Genomic DNA, 23689 nt, shown 5'->3' with positions numbered 1-23689 from the left:
GATAGTGTGATTAAGGAGTCTGTTGAAATAAAATTGGCTAGCAACCTTGTGAATAGGGATGGAGGCTTTTGTTATACTCGGCCTGGAATCCTGCTCTTTCACTTGTTAAAAAACATAGGGACAGAGTTAACGTATCCTCAACTACCAGTCCATAGTTTCTTACTATCGATAGCTCTGACTTCGTTCATCTTTGGTGGCTTTTGTTTAGGTGTGTGTTATCTTTTCTGTTAGACTCGCAGAACCGAGCTCTCGTGTTTTCTGCACTTCGTCTGGTCGTTGCAGTTAAGCCTTGAAAATGGCGGAGTGTGCATCCGCCGAAATATCGGCAGTTGTCGAAAATTCAACCTGGCTGAATGCCCGTAAGTACTTTGAACATAATAATATTTTACCTTGCAACTGAAGGGTGAATTTCTTAATTTCTGAACAATTCACGATTGCTGAAGCGCTGCACTATGTTAAAGATTTGTAAAATCTCAAATCTCCGACATCGCTACGGCTAGAAAAAAATCCTACGAGAACGGCACGAACGACGACTGAAGAAAATCGTTCAGGGTGGCAGAATTGTAACCCTTCCGTAAATTGCTGCAGATTTGAATGCCGGGCCATCAATAACTGTCAGCGTACGAAACAGTTAATGGAATATCATCAATATGGGCTTTCGGAGCCAAATGCTTACTCGTGTACCCTTGAGGACTGCACGACACAAGGCTTTACGCCTCGCCTGGGCCCGTCAACACCGACTTTGGAATGTTGATGAAATGGTTCAAATGGCTCTGAGCACTGTGGGACTTAACATCTATGGTCACCAGTCCCCTAGAACTTAGAACTACTTAAACCTAACTAAGGACGTCACACAACACCCAGTCATCACGAGGCAGAGAAAATCCGTGACCCGCCGGGAATCGAACCCGGGAACCCGGGCGTGGGAAGCGAGAACGCTACCGCACGACCACGAGCTGCGGACTAATATTGATGACTGAAAACATGTTACTTGGTCAGACGAGTCTCGCTTCAAATTGTATCGAGCGGATGGACATGAATCCATGGACCCTGAATGTCAGCAGGGGACTGTTCAAGTTGGTGGAGGCTCTGTAATGATGTGGGGCGTGTGCATTGGAGTGACAATGGACTCCTGATATGTCTAGATACGACTCTGACAGGTGACACGATGTAAAAGTCCTGTCTGATCACCTGCATCCATTCATGTTTATTGTGCATTCCGACGGACTTGAGCAGTTACGTAGGACAATACGACATCCCACTCGTCCATAATTGCTACTCAGTGGCTCCAGGTACGCTCTTCTGAGTTTAAACACTTCCACTGGCCACCAAACATCCCAGACATGAACAATACTGAGCATAGTGTGCGCTGGCATGAAACTTCCTGGCAGATTAAAACTGTGTGCCGGACCGAGACTCGAACTCGGGACCTTTGCCTTTCGCGGGCAAGTGCCCAATCAACTGAGCTACTCAAGCATGACTCACGCCCCGTTGTCATAGCTTTACTTCTGCCAGTACCTACCTTCCAAACTTTACAGAAGCACTTGCCCGCGAAAGGCAATGGTCCCGAGTTCGAGTCTCGGTGCGGCGCACAGTTTTAACCTTCTAGGAAGTTTCATATCAGCTCACACTCCTCTGCAGAGTGAAGATCTCATTCTGGAAACATCCGCCATTCTGTGGCTAAGCCATGTCTTCGCAGTATCCTTTCTTTCAGGAGTGCTAGTTCTGCAAGGTTCGCAGGAGAGCTTCTGTAAAGTTTGGTAGGTAGGAGACGAGGTACTGACAGAAGTAAAGCTGTGAGGACGGGGCGTGAGTCGTGCTTGGGTAGCTCAGTTAGTAGAACAGTTGCCCGCTGAACTCAAAGGTCCCGAGTTCGAGTCTCGTTCTGGCACACAGTTTTAATCTGCCAGGAAGTTTTAATATTGAGCATATCAGGGATACCTTGCAACGTGCTGTTCAGAAGAGATCTCCAGCCCCTCGTTCTCTAAGGGATTTATGGACAGCCCTGCAGGATTCATAGTGTCAGTTCCCTCCAGCACCACTTCTGCCTGCTCGCGGGCCCTACACTATGTTAGTTATACCAGTTTCTTTGGCTCTTCAGTGTATATAGCGCATAGACGCGATCGTAGGATATCAGGCGCTTTGTTGTCGGGGCACGGGGGCTCCCTTAGCATTCAGACAGTTACAGTAATTGGAGAACAATATTGAAACACCGCGAGAAATGCATGCTTCAATATAAACACAGATGTTGGCCAAGCCTGCAGGTTACGCTGTTTTATTTTGTCACGAATCATACCTATGCAATGTCCTTCGCACGTTACAATTGTCAGTCGTGGCATAACAGTGTTCTGTGTAGTTGTGAGAGCATTATGTTGGAGCAAACTGAATTCGAATGTCGGTAAATTGTTGGAGCTCGTATGGCGGATGCTTTCATAATCATGATAGCCGAAGTATTTGGTATTTCAAGAGATACCGTATCAAAGATTCACAGGGAAAGCGGAGAAACATCATCCACTAAGTAACGGAAGTGTGTGTTGAGTGATCTTAATGGACAGGCGTTCTTTTAAGAGGATTGTGAGAAAGAATAAAGGGACGACAGCAAAAAAAACTCACTATAGAACTGAATGTCGCACTCGCCAACCCTCTCAGCACGCAAACACAGACACACACACACACACACACACACACACACACACACACACACACACACACACACACACAAAGAGAAAAAAACAGGAAGAGAGGTCACAAGTAGGGAATTGCAGAGCGAGCTGGAATTCCAAAACCACTCATCAGTGATGCAGAAGACATTAAACTTGGACAATGCAGCAGTGGACCGGCGGCTGTGGCCGAGCGGTTCTAGGCGCTTCAGTCCGGAACCACGCGGGTGCTAGGTTCACAGGTTCGAATCCTGCCTCGGGCATGGATGTGTGTGATGTCCTTAGGTTAGTTAGGTTTACGTAGTTCTAAGTTCTATGGGACTGATGACCTCAGGAGTTAAGTCGTATAGTGCTTGGAGGAGGAGGACGAGGAGGAGATTAGTGTTTAACGTTCCGTCGATATCGAGGTCATTAGAGACGGAGCACAAGCTCGGATTAGGGAAGGATGGGGAAGGAAATCGGCCGTGCCCTTTCAAAGGAATCATCCAGGCATTTGCCTGAAGTCATTTAGGGAAATCACGGAAAACCTAAATCTGGATGGCCGAACGCGGGTTTGAACCGTCGTCCTCATAGCGCTTAGAGCCATTTGAAGGTTTTTTAAATTTTTTTATGGAATAAAGCAATTTGGTGGATGAGTCTTGTTTCACACCGTTTCCGAGTTCTGACCGAGTTGCTTCCTAAGAGTGAAACGTGGCAGGATTTGGTGACCATTTGGGCTGTCATATCGTGGCATTCAAAAAAATATTCAAATGTGTGTGAAATCTTACAGGAGTTAACTGCTAAGGTCATCAGTCCCTAAGCTTACACACTACTTAACCTAGATTATCCTAAGGACAAACACACACACCCATGCCCGAGGGAGGACTCGAACCTCCGCCGGGACCAGCCGCACAGTCAGTCCATGACTGCAGCGCCTTTGACCGCTCAGCTAATCCCGGGCGGCTCGTGGTATTCCATGGGCCCCATGGTTGCTTTGCTAGGTCGCATTACTGCCAAGTATTATGTGACCTTTTTGGCTGATCAGATTGATCCCTTGGTACAATGTTTGTCCCCTTATGCGATGCTGTGTTCCAAGAGGCAGGCCATTGTTGACACAGGTCGCATCGCTCTAGGCTGCTTTTGTGAGCACGAAGATGGATTGTGACATCTCCCATTGCCACCATAGTCGCTAGATTTCAGTATTATAGATCTGCCTTCAAAAGAAGGGTGCGTGGTCGCTATCCAGCTCCATCACTGTTACCTGAAGTTGCAACTATTTTGCAGGAGGAAGGGTGTAAGGTTCCCTCGAAAACTGTTTATACATTCCGGGACGACTGGAAGCGGTCTGAATGCCAACGGTCGTCTTACACCGTTTTAAGCTTGGTATGTGTTGTGCTTTTGGTGTTTCCGTATCTTTGTCCACCCGCTGTACTATCTTCACAGACAGCGACTATCACATGATGATACTCTCTGCTGGTTGCCACTCGTGATGGCATGTATCAGTGGGCTTGGAGTAGAGCAGGGAAAGAAAGAATAAGCCCTTATGAAACTGGAAAGTTGTATCTTTACCGTGAAATAAAAACAAAACTATTAGTAAAATAAAGGAATTCTGTTCCGAAGTGCTCGTCTTTGCACATAGTATAAATTAAAATTTACTGCTGTGTAACATCCTGTGAAAAAGTGAAACCGCGTTCCTTGCTATGTGGCTTGGAAAAGAGCACCCACTAACTCACTCCTTGCCCCATCCCTGAACGTGCCTAAAGCATCTAGTTCATCTGCTACTTCAGGCGCGATTTGATCTTCACAATTAATGTGGATAAAGTAAGGACGAAAGGAGATAGCACAACTCTGCTCAAATAATACTCGACCGCAGACTCAATTAAATATGTTTATTTGTTCAAAGACCAACAAACATAGTAATAATCAAGTTCATAGACAGAACATGATAAAAAGGTACGAAATAGGCGGCAAAAGTACCAGAAAGTTATTACTGAACCGGTAGGCAACACTTGGTAATCAGACACAATATGAAGAAGTGAAACATGTAATTGATGACAAGTGAGGTAGGTACTAATGATAGAACGTAGCATTAGAACATGACAGTTTACCTCGAAGGTGGTATGGATCCGTCAGTAGTCCAGATGCAATCGTACTTTCTACTGACGTAGCTGTCGCAACTAGCGTGCTACAAGATCATTAACTGTTCTACTGACTAAGCGGCAATCTCGCCCGACCAACCGGCAATCTCGGGCAATCTGTTCGTATTGTCGACCCTTGTGATGCCTGTAGCACTCACTTAATGTCTGAATAGGATGCCTAAACGGTAGGATCATGTGGTATGGAGAATGTGCCAGCCACGGAAACGCGTCTTGATAGCGCAGTATTGTAGAGCTCTTGCTGTCGCTGTAGTTTTACTCCTTGGATATTTAAGTAAAAGGTTGTAGCGCAGAGGGCACTATTTTTCATAGCCAACCTAACTGGGCTCACATGAATTGATTTGGAAAGCTTACTTAGTTGCTTTGAGTTGTTAGACACTGTCTTCTGATGGCCACAACCTCTTCTCTGAAGCCTCTCATGTGTATTCTTGTGCGTAAGACCGCTCAGTCTTAATACAGATGGCTGTGTCACTGCGAAAATCGTTTGCAAATTTCTGGGTTAACTGCGATCACGACCAGCGAAAATTCTGGAAAATACCTCTACAGTGAAGCATCGGTACTGTCGCCCGCCTTCACATTACACACAAAATTACTAATCGGATTATAATAAAAACTAATTAATATCATTCCTAGCCACAAACACTATTTAATCTACAGTTACACTTATTATAGTGTGGCGATAATAGTCAGCCACCCCTGGACAATGTGGCATCACCATTCGGTACTGTGTTGCTGCACCCCATACAATGACATGTCGGGGCCTTCCCTGGCATAAAAGTATTCGCGATGTTGCTGTTCAACCCTGTCTCGCGCTTCGCTCTTCGAGGAAGGCCTTCCAGAGATCATTCTGCTTGTGGGAAGAAATCTTGCAATGATGCACTCCAAGTTCCAATTGCTCCCAAGCGTATTCAGTCACTTTCATTCCGGCGTATACCGCAAGCCATTCTATTGAGTTGATTCCCGCCTTCTAGAGGAAGATGTTCCCGATGTGGATGTGGTGTGTTCCGGCTACGTCTTGAAAGACAAATCCATCACCGAAATTTTGCCGGTAGGCAAAGACGTGCATCACGCGCTAGCAGCATGTTCTAGTCCATTTCACAAGGGGACCACACAGGCATCTGATTTGTTATATTTATGGTACGTGAAGTTTCGAACTCAGATATTAATCGCTCAAAACAGTTCGATACATTCGTCGAAAATTTTCTAGAAAACCCACTTTGAAGTTTTACGACAGTCTATAATATGCTAATTTTTCTCGATAGCCCTTGTGGCTGTGAGATAGGATATTCGAATGCCACTTAACAGTCTTAGGTTCTATTTCTAGCTGAAGCAAATTTTTAACCACAAGTGCATTTTCTACTAGCTGCACCGTGAAGTTTAAAATACACGAAAACGGAAAAAAATCAGTAGCGCTCGAGACGTAATCGCTGGTTCAAGTCTCATTCCGTCATTATTTTTTCACTTTTTCCGTTCAGTTACAATAGCTACGTTAATTAAATATATAATTAATCAAATTCATGCTAAGTACCAGATATCTAATTGGTATTTTTATAAAAAACGCACTCCTTTGGCGCCCGTTGCTTCGCTCACGTAGACTGTACGATCTGCATAGATTTTGTTATTTTTTGTTTTTCTTTAATAGAATTTTTATGTTGCTCGCGAATTGCAATGCGCTCTAAGTTTTAGGCGCTAATTACGGCATTAGAAGCATGGTCTTTTCCGAATGTACTTATGACCAGGAAGCGCTTCTGGCCATATTTCCATAGAATCTTTTAGAGATTTAACTATGTAAATGCTTCAATATAACGAAGTACTTCCATGAAAATTTTCATCCTCTCTTTCACCCCCATTAGAGGTTGAATATCCAAAAAAACACTAAAACACGTATTCTTTTTATTTCTAACCGAGACACAAAACACAAATTTTCAGAGACTTACTTTCAAAAATGCTTCCATACAAACTTTTATCCCCTATTTTACCCCCTTATAGGCTGCATTTCCAAAAACACTGAAACTAGTACTTATTAACCAACTGAGAATACAAATACCAGTTTTCACAAACGTTCCTTCAAAAATGCTTTAGTAGCAGTTCGATAATGATTTTCTTAACTCCGTCGGTGGTTGAATTTCAACAAATGTTGAAGCACATAATTTTTTATTTCTGACTGAGAAACCAAATACCAGTTTTCTTAGTTATTGCTTCAAAATTGCCTTATTAGCGAAATATTTTCGGAAAAACCTTTCATCCTCTATTTCACCCCCTTAGTGTAGAATTTTAACAATCCTTTACTAAGCTATACCTACAGTACAAGCTCAAACCCCTCTCCAAATTTCAAGTTTTCCATCCTTATCAGTTTGGGCTGGACAATGATAAGTCAGTCACTCAAAACACTTCCTTTTATATTTAGTGCTTACATCCAGTTTTCATAGAAAATAGAAATTCTTAATTACTTATCATTTATAAGCGACCGTTGAAATTACAAAAAAATTAAAAATTAAATTCTTTTTATGCTTCGATAATTTAACGCTTTAGGTAAGTGTTCATGGCACATACACCTTTGTTTAAAATTTTTTGTACAGCTAGGAATCGAACCTGTACCACACACAGGGTAGGCGAGCATCCTGCCACACAGCAACACGGCCGGCAGAGAGATATTGTCCTGGTTTTAGCATCTTAAAGAAGGCTGGAGAACTTCAAAGTGTATTTACTCGAAAATTTTTTAGAGTTTCATCTTACTGTTTTTATTGATATTTCAGTTCTGAATTTCGAGTACCATACATATAAAAAAATACAAAAATCCAATTGCCATATGGTCTCATTGTTATCCGGGCAGGCTAGCACGGTGCGTGTAGGCTGAGTCCCGACCGGAGTTGTCGGCTTGGGAACTCCAACTGGTTCAAATGGCTCTGAGCACTATGGGACTTAACTTCTGAGGTCATCAGTGCCCTAGAACTTAGAACTACTTAAACCTAACTAACCTAAGGACGTCCCACACATCCATGCGCTAGGCAGGATTCGAACCTGCGATCGTAGCGGTCGCGCGGTTCCAGACTGCAGCGCCTAGAACAGTTCGGCCACTCCGGCCGGCTAGGCGCTACAGTCTGGAACCGTGCGACTGCTACGGTCGCAGGTTCGAATCCTGCCTCGGGCATGGATGTGTGTGATGTCCTTAGGTTAGTTAGGTTTAAGTAGTTCTAAGTCCTAGGGGACTTACGACCTCCGCAGTTGAGTCCCATAGTGCTAAGAGCCATTTGAACCATTTTGTGGCCCATAGAACCGCTCAGTCACTCCGGCCGGGGGAACTCCTACTGGGCTGGCCCGCCAGGTGGAACAGTACTTCAGAAGAGGACGGACAAGCGTAGCGTAGGCAGTCTCAGCAGAACGTAATTTGAGTTACGCAGCTGTTATGACTTAAGGGAAAATAAGTACAGCAAGTGCTCACGTATCGCAGCGCAGGCTCAACCCGCCGAGCGAGTCGCCAGCCAACATGTCGTCTCAGGTGTGTCAGTTATTTTTCTAAATACGAAATAAGACTACGCCTAATGATATGTAATCCAGACAGCGAAGACCCAAAACTGTTATTTTTCTGATGGCAATTACGGCAGCATTGCTTTCGTTTGTAGGCTGGCATGTTAGACTTTCACCGTTCCTGCCACTAGTGCCTGCTTCTACATCAACGCTGTACAGTTCACACTTAAGTGCTTGATAGAGAGTTCACCAAACCACCTTCAGACTATTTCTCTACTGTTCCACTCCCGAAAAGTGCACGGGGAAAACGGACACTTTCATCTTTCCGTATGGCCTCTGATTTCTCTTATTTTGTTGTGAAGATAATGTCTCCGAATCTGGTGGCGTCAACAACATAGTTTTGTGTTCTGAGAAGAAATCAGATGATTGAAATTTCGTTGAAAGACCTCACTACAACGAGTAACACCTGTTTTTAATGATTGCCATCCCAGCTCGCGTGTTATTCCATGAGACACTCTCCCCTATTTCACGTTAACATAAAAGTCCTGCCCTTGTCTGAGCTTTTTCAATGTCTTCTGTCAATCCAACCCAGTTAGAATATCGTGCTGTGAAACAGTGCGGACAAACGTAGCGTAGCATCTTCTCAGTGTTCCCCCAACAAAACGCAGTGTAGCAGAACGTGATTTCAGTCGAGCAGTTCTTATCATTCAGAGAAAAGGAGTACAGTAGGTGCTCAGAATGTGAATTACTTCTACTTATACGCAATTATTTGGTAAAATTCTCACCTAAACTGTTTGTTGTAAAACTGCATAATTTTCTTTAATGTGAGTGCAAAAAAAAAAATAATGTTTCTTCCATGCTGAGTATGATGTAGAGAGCTTACATGATACATGAGCTTCAGCTTGTTCCTTCTTGAGACTGTTGTTTATAACAGATGTATTTCTTTAAGTATACAGTATTTCATTAAATGTCTGTATAGAAACACAAACTTCAAAATAGCTGTTGCAGCTTCTGCTTATTCTACACATTTAAGTAGGTTACATAAGAAAAACCCTTGCCTCATTGAATACGTGAGTTATACTCAGATCACCGAAGTTAACCAACTGTGAGCGTGGCCTGCTTGGATGTGTAACTGTTTGCCGGTCACGGTGACCGAGCGGTTCTAGGCGCTCCATTCTGGAACCGCGCTGCTACTACGGTCGCAGGTTCGAATCCTACCTCTGGCATGGATGTGTGTGATGTCCTTAGGTTTAAGTAGTTCTAAGTCTAGGGGACTGATGACCTCAGATGTTGAGTCCCATAGTGCTCAGAGCCATTTTGCTCTAAAGTCCTGTATTAAATTCCAAACATCCCCGCTACGTCTTACAGCAGGGATGAGCGGAGACATCCGTGTGTGAGGTCAGGATGGCTGCTCGGAATCTATGAACCATCTTTGACACTAGTAAAATATTATTGAAGCTCAGCCAGGCATTCACTGTGTCTATAATTCGTTGCTCTCCCGCTTCAGCCTTGGCTGATGCTTCATTCAGCTGCATGTTGGATTCCAGCTGACGCCTGGTTTGTCAGCACAGTGTCTGCACGCCCAGGCTATGGTGTTAACGATCTTACGCCCCGGCCGGTTGCCCGCTGACAGGCGGCTTCTACGCCCAATGCAAAGGTTTGGTCTCAAACTTGCTGTTGGATTGGCCTCGGTCTCGCTCTGACTTGTATGATGACCCTTAATGAGCCATCAGTGATGTACATGGTGTCGGTAGTCATGCGGTCGGCTGTTCAAACAAATTTCGGGCTTGCAGCCAGTCGTCATTTAATTCATCCCACATATTTCGACTGGGCACCTGCCACCCATCTTCAGGTAAGCCACCGAAGACTGTCTTCGCTGGCTTACCTAAAGATGGTTGGCAGGGGCTGAGACGAAATATTGTGGAATGAATTAAACGACGGCTGCAAGCCCGAAATTTGTCTGAAATTTCAATTCACTGTAAAAAAAATTAAATTCGTGTGGTCGATTGATCACTTCCCTACCGGTCTGGTAAGTTCAGCAATCAGAGGCACTTGGGTGTTGAACAGGAACGTGCACCCCATGAGGCCCTATTATTGGCTTTCGTGTTGAAGCTTAAGGCTAGCAACACTCTGCAATGTGGTGTAGTCAGTCAGTTTCTTCATCAGTAGGTTGTAGGCAGCAAGCAACATGAATTTCATCAGGTGAAGACCATCGTCTTGAGTAGACTGTGCTGGAACAAAGAAAATGGCTCTGAGCACTATGGGACTCAACATCTGTTGTCATCAGTCCCCTAGAACTTAGAACTACTTAAACCTAACTAACCTAAGGACATCACACACATCCATGCCCGAGGCAGGATTCGAACCTGCGACCGCAGCAGTCGCGCGGTTCCGGACTGCGCGCCTAGAACCGCTAGACCACCGCGGTCGGCTGTACTGGAACATCTAGGACATAAATTCACTACAGCATCATAATCATAGAACTGAGTACTGCTACTGTGAATACTATCGATCTCAATAAGAGATGGAAAATTGGAATATTTAAAGGGAGCTAGCACAAGACTATGACATGAGGCTCAGTTCATAATGAGCGTATACATCCTCCTTATTTGGCTACATCTACTTAGCAGGCTATTAACTGCTGTCTCATGTCCTGCCTATGTGTTCTTGTGTAAGAGATAGAGTTTCTTGCCCCATATGTTATGAGCTAACAGATATGCTTGTCTCTCTTCCCTCGGTTTTCTGTCACAATCTTCTTTCTGCTGAATGCGTATTTCTCATTCGACAGATGGTGATGTAATGTGCCAGTACACCTCCTGCTTCGGCCTCTATCTCTCTATCTCTGGCTTAACATGACAGTGCCTGTGGCAGTGGGAATGAGTTTTAATAACAATGTCTAATTTTGTACCTCTTGCTATTCTGTGCTGTAACAGTCTCAGGAAGTGTGGGTATATGAGACTGCTGATGGTGGTCTGTCTGTGAGATGAGGACATTAAGCTCAGTGGCCATTTGGTGCTATCTGACAGCGGTAGGCTATCTGCTGACACTAGGTTTCAAGCTCTCCTTCTCTCATCATCATCATCCAAGACAAACATCACACCACACTACACACACGAATTACAGTCACTTACTCTTATCAGCCCCCCATGAACCATGGACCTTGCCGTTGGTGGGGAGGCTTGCGTGCCTCAGCGATACAGATGGCCGTACCGTAGGTGCAACCACAACGGAGGGGTATCTGTTGAGAGGCTAGACAAACATGTGGTTCCTGAAGAGGGGCAGCAGCCTTTTCAGTAGTTGCAGGGGCAACAGTCTGGATGATTGACTAATCTGGCCTTGCAACATTAACCAAAACGGCCTTGCTGTGCTGGTACTGCGAACGGCTGAAAGCAAGGGGAAACTACAGCCGTAATTTTTCCAGAGGACATGCAGCTTTACTGTATGATTAAATGATGATGGCGTCCTCTTGGGTAAAATATTCCGGAGGTAAAATAGTCCCCCATTCGGATCTCCGGGCGGGGACTACTCAGGAGGACGTCGTTATCAGGAAAAAGAAAACTGGCGTTCTACGGATCGGAGCGTGGACTGTCAGATCCCTTAATCGGGCAGGTAGGTTAGGAAATTTAAAAAGGGAAATGGATAGGTTAAAGTTAGATATAGTGGGAATTAGTGAAGTTCGGTGGCAGGAGGAACAAGACTTTTGGTCAGGTGAATACAGGGTTATAAATACAAAATCAAATAGGGGTAATGCAGGAGTAGGTTTAATAATGAATAGGAAAATAGGAATGCGGGTAAGCTACTACAAACAGCATAGTGAACGCATTATTGTGGCCAAGATAGACACAAAGCCCATGCCTACTACAGTAGTACAAGTTTATATGCCAACTAGCTCTGCAGATGATGAAGGAATTGATGAAATGTATGATGAGATAAAAGAAATTATTCAGGTATTGAAGGGAGACGAAAATTTAATAGTCATGGGTGACGAATTCGTCAATAGGAAAAGGGAGAGAAGGAAACATAGTAGGTGATTATGGATTGGGGCTAAGAAATGAAAGAGGAAGCCGTCTGGTAGAATTTTGCACAGAGCATAACTTAATCATAGCTAACACTTGGTTCAAGAATCATAAAAGAAGGCTGTATACATGGAAGAATCCTGGAGATACTAAAAGGTATCAGATAGATTATATAATGGTAAGACAGAGATTCAGGAATCAGGTTTTAAATTGTAGGACATTTCCAGGGGCAGATGTGGACTTTGACCACAATCTGTTGGTTATGACCTGTAGGTTAAAACTGAAGAAACAGCAAAAAGGTGGTAATTTAAGGAGATGGCATTTGGATAAGCTGAAAGAACCAGAGGTTGTACAGAGTTTCAAGGAGAGAATAAGGGAACAATTGACAGGAATGGGGGAAAGAAACACAGTAGAACAAGAATGGGTAGCTTTGAGGGATGAAGTAGTGAAGGCAGCAGAGGATAAAGTAGGTAAAAAGACGAAGGCTGCTAAAAATCCTTGGGTAACAGAAGAAATATTGAATTTAATTGATGAAAGGAGAAAATATAAAAATGCAGTAAGTGAAGCAGGCAAAAAGGAATACAAACGTCTCAAAAATGAGATCGACAGGAAGTGCAAAATGGCTAAGCAGGGATGGCTAGCGGACAAATGTAAGGATGTAGAAGCTTATCTCACTAGGGATAAGATAGATACTGCCTACAGGAAAATTAAAGAGACCTTTGGAGAGAAGAGAACCACTTGTATGAATATCAAGAGCTCAGATGGCAACCCAGTTCTAAGCAAAGAAGGGAAGGCAGAAAGGTGGAAGGAATATATAGAAGGTTTATACAAGGGCGATGTACTTGAGGACAATATTATGAAAATGGAAGAGGATGTAGATGAAGACGGAATGGGAGATAAGATACTGCGTGAAGAGTTTGACAGAGCACTGAAAGACCTGAGTCGAAACAAGGCGCCCGGAGTAGACAACATTTCATTAGAACTACTGATGGCCTTGGGAGAGCCAGTCATGACAAAACTCTACCAGCTGGTAAGCAAGATGTATGAGACAGGCGAAATACCCTCAGACTTCAATAAAAATATAATAATTCCAATCCCAAAGAAAGCAGGTGCTGACAGGTGTGAAAATTACCAAACTATCAGTTTAATAAGTCACAGCTGCAAAATACTAACGCGAATTCTTTACAGACGAATGGAAAAACTGGTAGAAGCTGACCTCGGGGAGGATCAGTTTGGATTCCGTAGAAATGTTGGAACACGTGAGGCAATACTGACCTTACGACTTATCTTAGAAGAAAGATTAAGGAAACGGAAACCTACGTTTCTAGCATTTGTAGACTTAGAGAAAGCTTTTGACAATGTTGGCTGGAATGCTCTCTTTCAAATTCTGACAGTGGCAGGGGTAAAATACAGGGAGCGAAAGGCTATTTACAATTTGTACAGAAACCAGATGGCAGTTATTAGAGTCGAGGGGCATGAAAGGGAAGCAGTGGTTGGGAAAGGAGTGAGACAAGGTTGTAGCCTCTCCCCGATGTTATTCAATCTGTATATCGAGCAAGCACTAAAGGAAACATAATAAAATTTGGAGTAGGTATTAAAATTCATGGAGAAGAAGTAAAAACTTTGAGGTTCACCGATGACATTGTATTCTGTGAGAGACGGCAAAGGACTTGGAAGAGCAGTTGAACGGAATGGGCAGTGTCTTGAAAGGAGGATATAAGATGAACATCAACAAAAGCAAAACGAGGATAATGGAATGTAGTCAAATTAAATCGGGTGATGCTGAGGGAATTAGATTAGGAAATGAGACACTTTAAATAGTAAAGGGGTTTTGCTATTTGGGGAGCAATATAACTGATGATGGTCGAAGTAGAGAGGATATAAAATGTAGACTGGCAATGGCCAGGAAAGCGTTTCTGAAGAAGAGAAATTTGTTAACATCGAATATGGATTTATGTATCAGGAAGTTGTTTCTGAAAGTATTTGTTTGGAGTGTAGCCATGTATGGTAGTGAAACATGGACGATAACTAGTTTGGACAAGAAGAGAATAGAAGCTTTCGAAATGTGGTGTTACAGAAGAATGCTGTAGATAAGGTGGATAGATCACGTAACTAATGAGGAGGTATTGAACAGGATTGGGGAGAAGAGAAGTTTGTGGCACAACTTGACTAGAGGAAGGGATCGGTTAGTAGGACATGTTCTGAGGCATCAAGGGATCACAAATTTAGCATTGGAGGGCAGCGTGGGGGGTAAAAATCGTAGAGGGAGACCAAGAGATGAATACACTAAGCAGATTCAGAAGGATGTAGGTTGCAGTAGGTACTGGGAGATGAAGAAGCTTGCACAGACCAGTCTCAGGACTGAAGACAAAAACAACAACAACAACAACAACTCTTATCAGATAAGCTTAAACATAGAACTCCCACACTTTGTGAAGGACATAAAAACCTTTTCAGTTAGGCAGCAGAACTTTTCCTTCAGGGTATCCCAGCCAACAATCTCATACAGCTTTACTTATTTGGTAGGTTACATAAAACTTTATGACCCTTCAAGATGTAGATGAGTTAAGCACTACAAATGTAGCAAATTGAATGAGCGTCTGCAAGCTATGGTCTGGCTGGACTGGATGGGCTGGCTTGCGACGTGCCGACGGAGGCTCCCCACAATGAGGCAGGCTGGAGCGCCAGTGAACGGCCAAGCAGCCGAGGATGAGCTAACCCGCCCTCGGTGGGCTGCAGCAGGCTAGTATCGCACAATAACCCTGAGTTCGGTGTGGGGCGGCGGTTGGGTGAGTAGACTGCTGTAGCCTGTTGTGCAGTTGTAAACCACAGAGGGCTACGGCGGGCAAGAAGCCTCTCCGTCGTTTCTAGGTCCCGTTCCATACAATACAATACAAGATGAAATTAAGGAATTCTGCTACCTAGACTTACTACATTACCCAAGATGGAGGGAGCAGGAAGGATATAAACAGCAGACTAGCGCAGACAAAAGGGCATTCCTGTCCAAGAGAACCTATTAGGATCAAACATAGGCGTTAATTTGAGGAAGAAATTTCTGAGAATGTACGTTTGGAGCACAGTATTTTATGGTAGATAAAGAAAACACGGACTGTAGGAAAACCGGGGCGGAAAAGAGTCGAAGCATGTGGTGCTAAAGAAGAATGTTGAAAATTAGGTGGACTAATAAGTTAAGGAATGAGGATGTTCTCCGCAGTTTTGTCGAGGAAATCAGCATACAGAAAAAACAGTTAGAAGGGACAGGATGAAGGACATGCGGCAATAACATGAGGCAATAACTTCCTTGGTAGTATAGGGAGCTGCAGAGAGTAAAAACTGTAGAAGATGACAGAGATTGGAATATATCCAAAAATATTTCAGGGCGTATGTTGCAATTGCTGCTCCGAGACGAAAAGGTTTGCCCAGAAATGGCGGGTCACATCAAACCAGATTGCCTCGAGCATCTTACACCTTTTGTTGCAGTTTGGCAATGGTTCTTGCAGGCTCTGGAGAATGGGTAGTTCTCTTGATCATGCCACATACATATTCAGTTGGCTAAATATGGTGACCTTGCTGACCAGGATAGTTTTATATGGATATATATCCATATAAGTATATAGTTCTGGCAATACCGGTCACGACCTTCTTCTGTGCGGATGCACACATTACGGGAGTTGGTAAGAATGTCTTCCACGAGTAATGAGTGTGTTGAGGTGGGACACTACGAATGTAGTATGTGGACATACAATGTGGGTCACGTGGGAGGCGTGCGCGAGACAGCCCCTGCAGTCGCACTATCCTCTGTGTCCTCGGTGGCTCAGTTGGATAGAGCGTCTGCCATGTAAGCAGGAGATCCCGGGTTCGAGTCCCGGTCGGACCACACACTTTCACCTTTCCCCGTTGATATATATCACCGCCCATCAGCAGCTTCAGGTATTAATATAATTTAATTTCGTTCAGGCTAGTTGTAATACGCGAAAAGCATGTTGTGTCACAGAAACCGTGTCTGGAGGAGCATTGTCCTACTGAAAAAGCACATCACCTTCCTGCCGAAGAAATGGCAAGGGCACGAGGATAAAAACCTGTGCATTGTAGCGGACACTGGTTACTTTATCCTGTAGGAACACCATGTGTAGCCATGACTTGGAACAGATGCCTCCCCACCACATGAAGCTTGTGGTGGGACCTTCGTGTCGTGAGAGAATACGCTCTGGAATAGACCACTCACCAGCTCTACGCCGTACACGTGTACGTTTATCAATTACATACAGACAGAACCTACTGTCGTCACAGTTGATCCGTTCACTGCTCTAGAGCACACGTACTTGGTGGTGTCGTGGTGGCAGTGGTGGTCTGGCCAGAGGCAACGCTATCTTAGTCCCTCGATGACACATGAAGTGCCTGGAACTCGGAGGTTTGCCCGTTCTGTAAGGCGGGGTATGGGGCGATCTGTAGCAGGTCTTACGACAGAGCACAAAGCTTGTGCAGGCACAAGTGTTTCTGAGCAAGCCGTTTGCAGCAGGCGACCGCCAGCGACATCGTCTGTCCAACGGCGTAGCTGTTAACACCACCTGAAGGGTGACTACAGAAATGTGTGGCTAATGAGGATCTGCTCGACCACTGTATTCTTTCTGTAACCACGCGCAGTCATTGTGCCAGTTGGACTGCTGATTGTGCTTTGTAACTCGCGAGTGATTCCATCCGCTGATTTCATGTGATGGTTTGCAACCACTCTCTGCAGTGCTCGAAAGTCTCTGTTCCGTCTCTGCACTGCCACATCACTAGATACCGACATGGGCAGCTCTACAGGATGAGCGAGTATTAACTCCATATTGAAAACTGTTTATAGCTATTTTAATACTCAACTTTCATGAAACAAAATACATTTTGTTCCTTGCAATGGTATACTCATGCTCATAAATGAAGGATAATTGCAGAATGTGGTGCCACAAGACGTTGCACTACACAAAACTGACGCCAATAGCATAGGCACATGGGGAACACACACGACCAGATAAGTAAGTCCACGGTGTTGGTGATAAATTGAGAAAACCGCCCCGAATCACATGTGGTACAAAACGCACTGTTTTCTGCGCATGTACCCCGACATCAATGTGGAATATGATCACCATGCACACGTACACAGGCCGCACAACGGGTTGGCATACTCTGGATCAGGTGGTCGAGCAGCTGCCGGGGTATAGCCTCCCATTCTTGCACCAGTGCCTGTCGGAGCTCCTGAAGTGTCCTAGGGGTTTGAGGAGGCGCAGCGATATGTCGACCGAGAGCATCCCAGACGTGCTCGATGGGATTTAGGTCCGGAGAACAGGCAGGCCACTCCATTCGCCTAATATCTTCTGTTTCAAGGTACTCCTACATGATGGTAGCTCGGTGGGGCCGTGCGTTATCATCCATCAGGAGAAAGGTGAGACCCACTGCACCCCTGAAAAGGCGGACATACTGGTGCAAAATGACGCCCCACCCCAAGCCATCAAACCACGACCTGTATATAGGTCCCTCTCAAGGACATTAAGGGGTTGGTATTTGGTTCCTGGTTCACTCCAGATGAAAACCCAGCGTGAATCACTGTTCAGGCTATACCTGGACTCGTCCGTGAACATAACCTGAGACCACTGTTCCAATGACCATGTACTGTGTTCCTGACACCAGGCTTTACGGGCTCTCCTGTGACCAGGGGTCAGTGGAATGCACCTTGCAGGTCTCCGGGCGAATAATCCATGTCTGTTCAGTCATCTGCAGACTGTGTGTCTGGAGACAACTGTTCCAGTGGCTACAGTAAGGTCCCGAGCAAGGCTACTTGCAGTACTCCGCAGCCGTCTGCGGGCACTGATGGTGAGATATCGGTCTTTTTGTGGTGTTGTACACAGTGTACGTCCCGTACAGTAACGCCCGGACACGTTTCCTGTCTGCTGGAATCGTTGTCATAATCTTGAGATCACACTTTGTGGTACACAGAGGGCCTGTGCTACAACCTGCTGTGTTTGACCAGCCTCAAGTTGCCCTAGTATTCTATCCTCATAACGTCATCAATATGTGTTCCTTTAGCCATTTTCAACACACAGTCACCATTAGCACGTCTGAAAATGCCTGCACACTTACTTGCTGCGCCGTACTCTGACATGCACCAACATACCTCTGCGTATGTTGACAGCTGTCAGTGTCACCGTGCGACGACCGCAGGTCAAATGCACTGCATGGTCACACCCCGAGGTGATTTAATCCCGCAAACCGCACACCAGAGCGTTGTTTCACCATGTCTCAGCATTATTCTTAATTTATGAGCATAAGTGTAGAATTTATTACATTATATCTCACCTATGTCAGTGCATATATCAATGGAGGACCGCGGCACAACGTCAAACTTTGCGTGAGCGGACCCAGCTGGCATCAAAAATGGTTCAAATGGCTCTGAGCACTATGGGACTCAACTGCTGTGGTCATAAGTCCCCTAGAACGTAGAACTACTTAAACCTAACTAATCTGAGGACATCACGCACATCCATCCCCGAGGCAGGATTCGAACCTGCGACCGTAGCGGTCGTGCGGTTCCTGACTGTAGCGCCTAGAACCGCTCGGCCACTTCGGTCGGCCAGCTGGCATCCCGGTACGAAGTATGGCGATCCGTGGTACAAGTATACAGATGGTGGTGAAGTGTGAAATGACCTCGTGCCTCAGTAGATGCAACGAGTACAAGGAACTGCCAATGCACGCAGGTTCTGTATCAGACGTTAGGAGAAGCGGTCGACTCTCACCATCCAAAACGCAGCAAAATGTGCAAATGGTTCAGAAAAAGTTTACTTGAAGTCCTCAGAAATTGGAGTCCCCAGGAGATACACAGGCACGCATCTCGCAAAAGTTGTTTCACCTGATGCAGAGTCCAAACTGTTCTGAAGAAGGAGTTGAATTTTGTCCATGGAAACCACATTACTGCCAGGAATTATCACTGAAAGACTGTGATCATCTGGTGGAATATGAGAAGATGATGCTTGGTTCATACGTAGACAGGTCCGATATTTTTGGTAACGTCCTGTGTTCAGATGAAGCCGTGTTTCATGTTGGTGGTGGAAGAGGGATGATGTTAACCGGCACAATTGCTGTGATTGGGTAACAGCGGATCCGAGGGTGATGTCAAACAAAGCTAACGTCGCCCAAAAGTCAGAGTGTAGCGTGGCATGATACCCAAGAAAGTTTGGATCCATATCTCATTTGGGGTACAATGAATGCAAAATGGTACCTTGGAATGCTTGAAAATTATATTCACGGTATTATATTACATGGGACAATTACAGTGACCTAATCGTTACGCAAGATGTGGTCCTGCCTCACAACGCATATCATGTAAACACGTAGCTCGACACCCATTTTCCAGGACGCTGGCTGGGACCCTCTTGAATGGCAGCAAGGTTTCCTGAGCTAACGCCCTGCAATTTACTTCTGTGGTGTTGGGCGAAAGAAGTCGTTTAACACACAAAACCAAAAACTGTTGATGAACTGGAGGAGCGAATTTGCGAAGTTCTTGAAAACGCACTGCTGGGTTATCTGCAGAAGTCTGTTTCAAACATCCACATCCTTTTAGAGAAGCTGGTAGATAATGGTGGTGCTTATCTCGAGTTTTAGAAATGCAGCCGGCCTTGGTGGCCGAACGGTTCTAGGCGCTACAGTCCTGAGCCGCGCGACCGCTACGGTCGCAGGTTCGAATCCTGCCTCGGGCATGGATGTGTGTGACGTCCTTAGGTTAGTTAGGTTTAAGTAGTTCTAAGTTCTAGGGGACTGATGACCTTAGAAGTGAAGTCCCATAGTGCTCAGAGCCATTTTTTTTTAGAAATGCATAACAATTCTACCATTGTAAAGAACAAAATGTTTTTTGATTCCACAAAATTCATTAAGTATTAAAAAACTTATGAACTAATTTTACTAAGGAGGTAATTCTCGCCCCCTGTAGAAGGACTCAATTGCCCCTGACTGACTCAAGTGGCATCCAATGGCAGTCCACGTCCGAAGTCAATGGGCTCTGCTGAACGACCCATTCTGTTCTTACCTCTTCTCTACTGACAACACAACGTACCAGCTTGTTTTATACTGACGTACAGTGGGCCAGCTCTCTTCAAAACCTGGACATAATAGAAAAATAGATATAAAATTCTTCAAAACTGATTTCTTTTTAGATTCTTTTGGTCGCTGATTGGGAATCGATGTCGGAATTGCAAAATTCCAAAATATCCAGTTTGTCTTCTTCAGTTGTCATTTTTTCGACTCTCGAGATGAATGGACCCGCAGATGCCAGAAGTCGATGGAAAACGACATGCAACGTCTTTTCATTGGAATATTTTCGTGTAAAATCTTATCGGCAATGCCGAGTATCCTTAAAAAGATTCCTTCGCATCTTTAGATAGCTTCCCAATCGGCAACGAAGCAGCTTCAATTATGGCATATCCATGCACTGAAACTACGTGGACTGATGTCAGCATCGGGCGTTATTGTAGAATATTGTGAGTCCAGTGAAGCTGGCGCCTAACTTCCGAGAAATATACATTATTTCAGAATTCTTGATAGCTACGTTATAGTGCTAGCGTTTTCTGTGCAATATCAATAATTCTGCAGTATTTTGCAGAAAAAAACAATATTGTTGGGATAAATTTTTGTCTTTTAAGAAAATTAGTTGTCAGTTACCAAAAAAAAAATATGATCTCGATTCAGAATAGCTCCACAATAATTCTCCAAGCGGCCCTAATGATATTTTCCTGTGCAGATAATAGTTTATGAGATAATTGTAATGATGAGGATCCACTTTTACCGCGTGGCAGTGCCACTCGGTAGAAAAATCACATACAACTGAAAAGTGCAAATATGTGCACTCAACTACATTTGGTCGCCTTAACTATACTATTAAGACCGGCCGGGGTGGCCTTGCGGTTCTAGGCGCTACAGTCTGGAACCGAGCAACCGCTACGGTCGCAGGTTCGAATCCTGCCTCGGGCATGGATGTGTGTGATGTCCTTAGGTTAGTTAGGTTTAATTAGTTCTAAGTTCTAGGCGACTGATGATCTCAGAAGTTAAGTCGCATAGTGCTCAGAGTCATTTGAACCATTTACTATTAAGATAGTGGGAGAGTCATTTACAAAAATGGAGCCACGCAAAGGAAATTTTTGTACCCAACGCTTTCGGGTAATATTGGCAATAGTTTATTTTAAAGTCAATATTCGTCATTACATCGGTTAAAAATGTCATAAACATACCTTCTGCAGTGGTACCCATATTATTTTATCCTGACAGGCAGGATCGCTGTCTAATACATCGCAGGTCACACAAACAATATCTGAAAAATATGTCGTTCTCCGATTCACTGTTTACCATCAACTGTTACAGCACGTACCATATCGACTTGAGACTGAAATAACACCGCAACATAGGGCAAGTAGGCACCAGTGCAATCTACGCAAGATTTTTTTCACATGACGTCCAGGTTTAGAAGCGGGTTGGCCGAATGTGTGGCGGGTCCTTTCCCCTCTTTCCCCTTTCATCCCTCCTCCTCCCCCTCCCCCGGTCTGCAATGTAGTGGTCAATTCCACATAACATAGGGATGTCCCGTATCCTTTTTATCAGACAGTATACTTACGTAGCCGGAGCTCAGCTCTCCAAACACGATGCCTATGAGTTGATGAGCTACGTCGCGCCACACACAGGGCAGTCGTGGCAGCTGGTGTCGGTGAACCAGACGATCGCCGGCAGGAGGCCCGGGCTGCCCAACGGCGTGGAGACGGCTCCCGACGGCTCCATCTTCTGGTCGGACTCCAGCACCGCCGCCAACTTCCGCAACGCCATCGTCGAGTTCCTGGACGACGCCAGCGGCAGGTACGCTCCTTTCCTGCACGCGCTTCATGACTCGAATCTTTTTACACCAAACATAGCAGAGTTTCAGAAATAGATTCACTAACCACACATTTACACTATGTGATCAGTATCCGGACATCTAGCTGAAAATGACTTACAAGTCCGTGGCGCGCCCCATCGGTAATGCTGGAATTCAATATGGTGTTGGCCCACCCTTAACATTGATGACAGCTTCCAGTCTCGCACGCATACGTTCAATCAGGTGCTGGAAGGTTTCTTGGGGAATGGCACCCCATTCTTCTCGGAATGCTGCACTCAGGCGAGGTATCGATGTCAGTCGGTGAGGCATGGCACGAAGTCAGCGTTCCAAAATATCCGCAAGGTGTTCTACAGAATTCAGGTCAGGACTCTGTGCAGGTCAGTCCATTACAGGGATGTTTTTGAGGGTGTACGGATACTTTTGATCACATGGTGTATATAAAACTATTTGAATTAGGGAGAAAAGGAAAGCACTGTCAGATTATGAGAGATGCTATATTTCCAACAAATATGGATAAAATCATACAAGCAGTAGTACTAAAGATACTTATAAAAATATTTACCGTATACTGTGGAGTGAAACAATTACTAAAAACCAAAACATGCGGTAACGTTCTACTTCAGAAGAAAGGGGATAAGAACGATAGATCCTTGTGCCTCATTTCCTTAATGTACCAGACATTCGACATTAACCACATTAAAAATATTAATTTTTACCTCTCCAAAGAATAAGGCGCCCACGGAAATGAATAAATAACTATGAGCCACTTGAAAATCAAAAAAGAAATTACACAAGCGCAGAAATACGGTTACGGGGATGGTAACATTTACCCGTGCCATGATTGCGTTTCAGGTTGCAATCGTTGCTCAATGTGACGACTATCTCCACGAAAGCTTTGGACTGCACTACATATACCATTTCATAACTGTTCGCAGCACTTTTCGTACTATGGACCATGGAATATTCAGCTGTCGTGACATAGCCCCTGCACTGCATGAAGATCGCAAATTGTGTCCAGCACTCTCAGCCATGGGAACAGTAACATTTTCAACAATTCATGGCGCAGTTGGCATATTCCTTTAATGCGTCGATATTCGCGAAAAGCAGCGGGAATGCTGTTCTTTTCGTACAAGAGCTTTATGAGTAAAGCCATGCTGCCCTTGTCCAGACCCATATTGACTGCCTGTAGCTGTAATGCACACTGATGCTTGTGTCCCAACCCTATGTCGCCGTACCAGTACCCATGTGTAACGGTAAGTCATGACACAAACACTACTAACAACGCGAATACTGCAGCGCACAGTCTGAACAACATTCCTATAAAGTTTTGTACCCATACGGTAAATAGTTTTCCGTCCACGGTCGAAGTTTGATTATGACCATCCTGTAGTTAAAGGACAATGAAACTGTCATCAACATCTTCAAGAAGAACAACTGTCAGCGTCACAGGGCCAGAATCTTGTTCGAGGAAGATGATCCTGAACTCACGTTGACGTCTTGGCCACCAACATCGCTTGATGC

General features: G+C 44.7%; 1 protein-coding gene across 5 annotated transcripts in view; it reads left to right on the top strand.

Moving 5' to 3' along the window:
* The window catches only part of LOC126267438 (adipocyte plasma membrane-associated protein Hemomucin-like), a 250578-nt gene that overhangs the window by 156959 nt on the left and 69930 nt on the right, over window positions 1-23689 (top strand). For all 5 annotated transcript variants that reach the window (XM_049972700.1, XM_049972703.1, XM_049972702.1 and 2 more), the window contains one exon: window positions 21981-22149. In XM_049972700.1, coding sequence (XP_049828657.1) covers window positions 21981-22149 — 169 coding nt within the window. The remainder of the gene's footprint in view (window positions 1-21980; window positions 22150-23689) is intronic.

Source organism: Schistocerca gregaria, chromosome 4 (genome assembly GCF_023897955.1).
Source record: "Schistocerca gregaria isolate iqSchGreg1 chromosome 4, iqSchGreg1.2, whole genome shotgun sequence".
In the NCBI taxonomy this organism is placed as follows: domain Eukaryota; kingdom Metazoa; phylum Arthropoda; class Insecta; order Orthoptera; family Acrididae; genus Schistocerca; species Schistocerca gregaria.
Note: the sequence above shows the minus strand (reverse complement) of the source record. Positions and strands in the feature narration are given on the sequence as shown.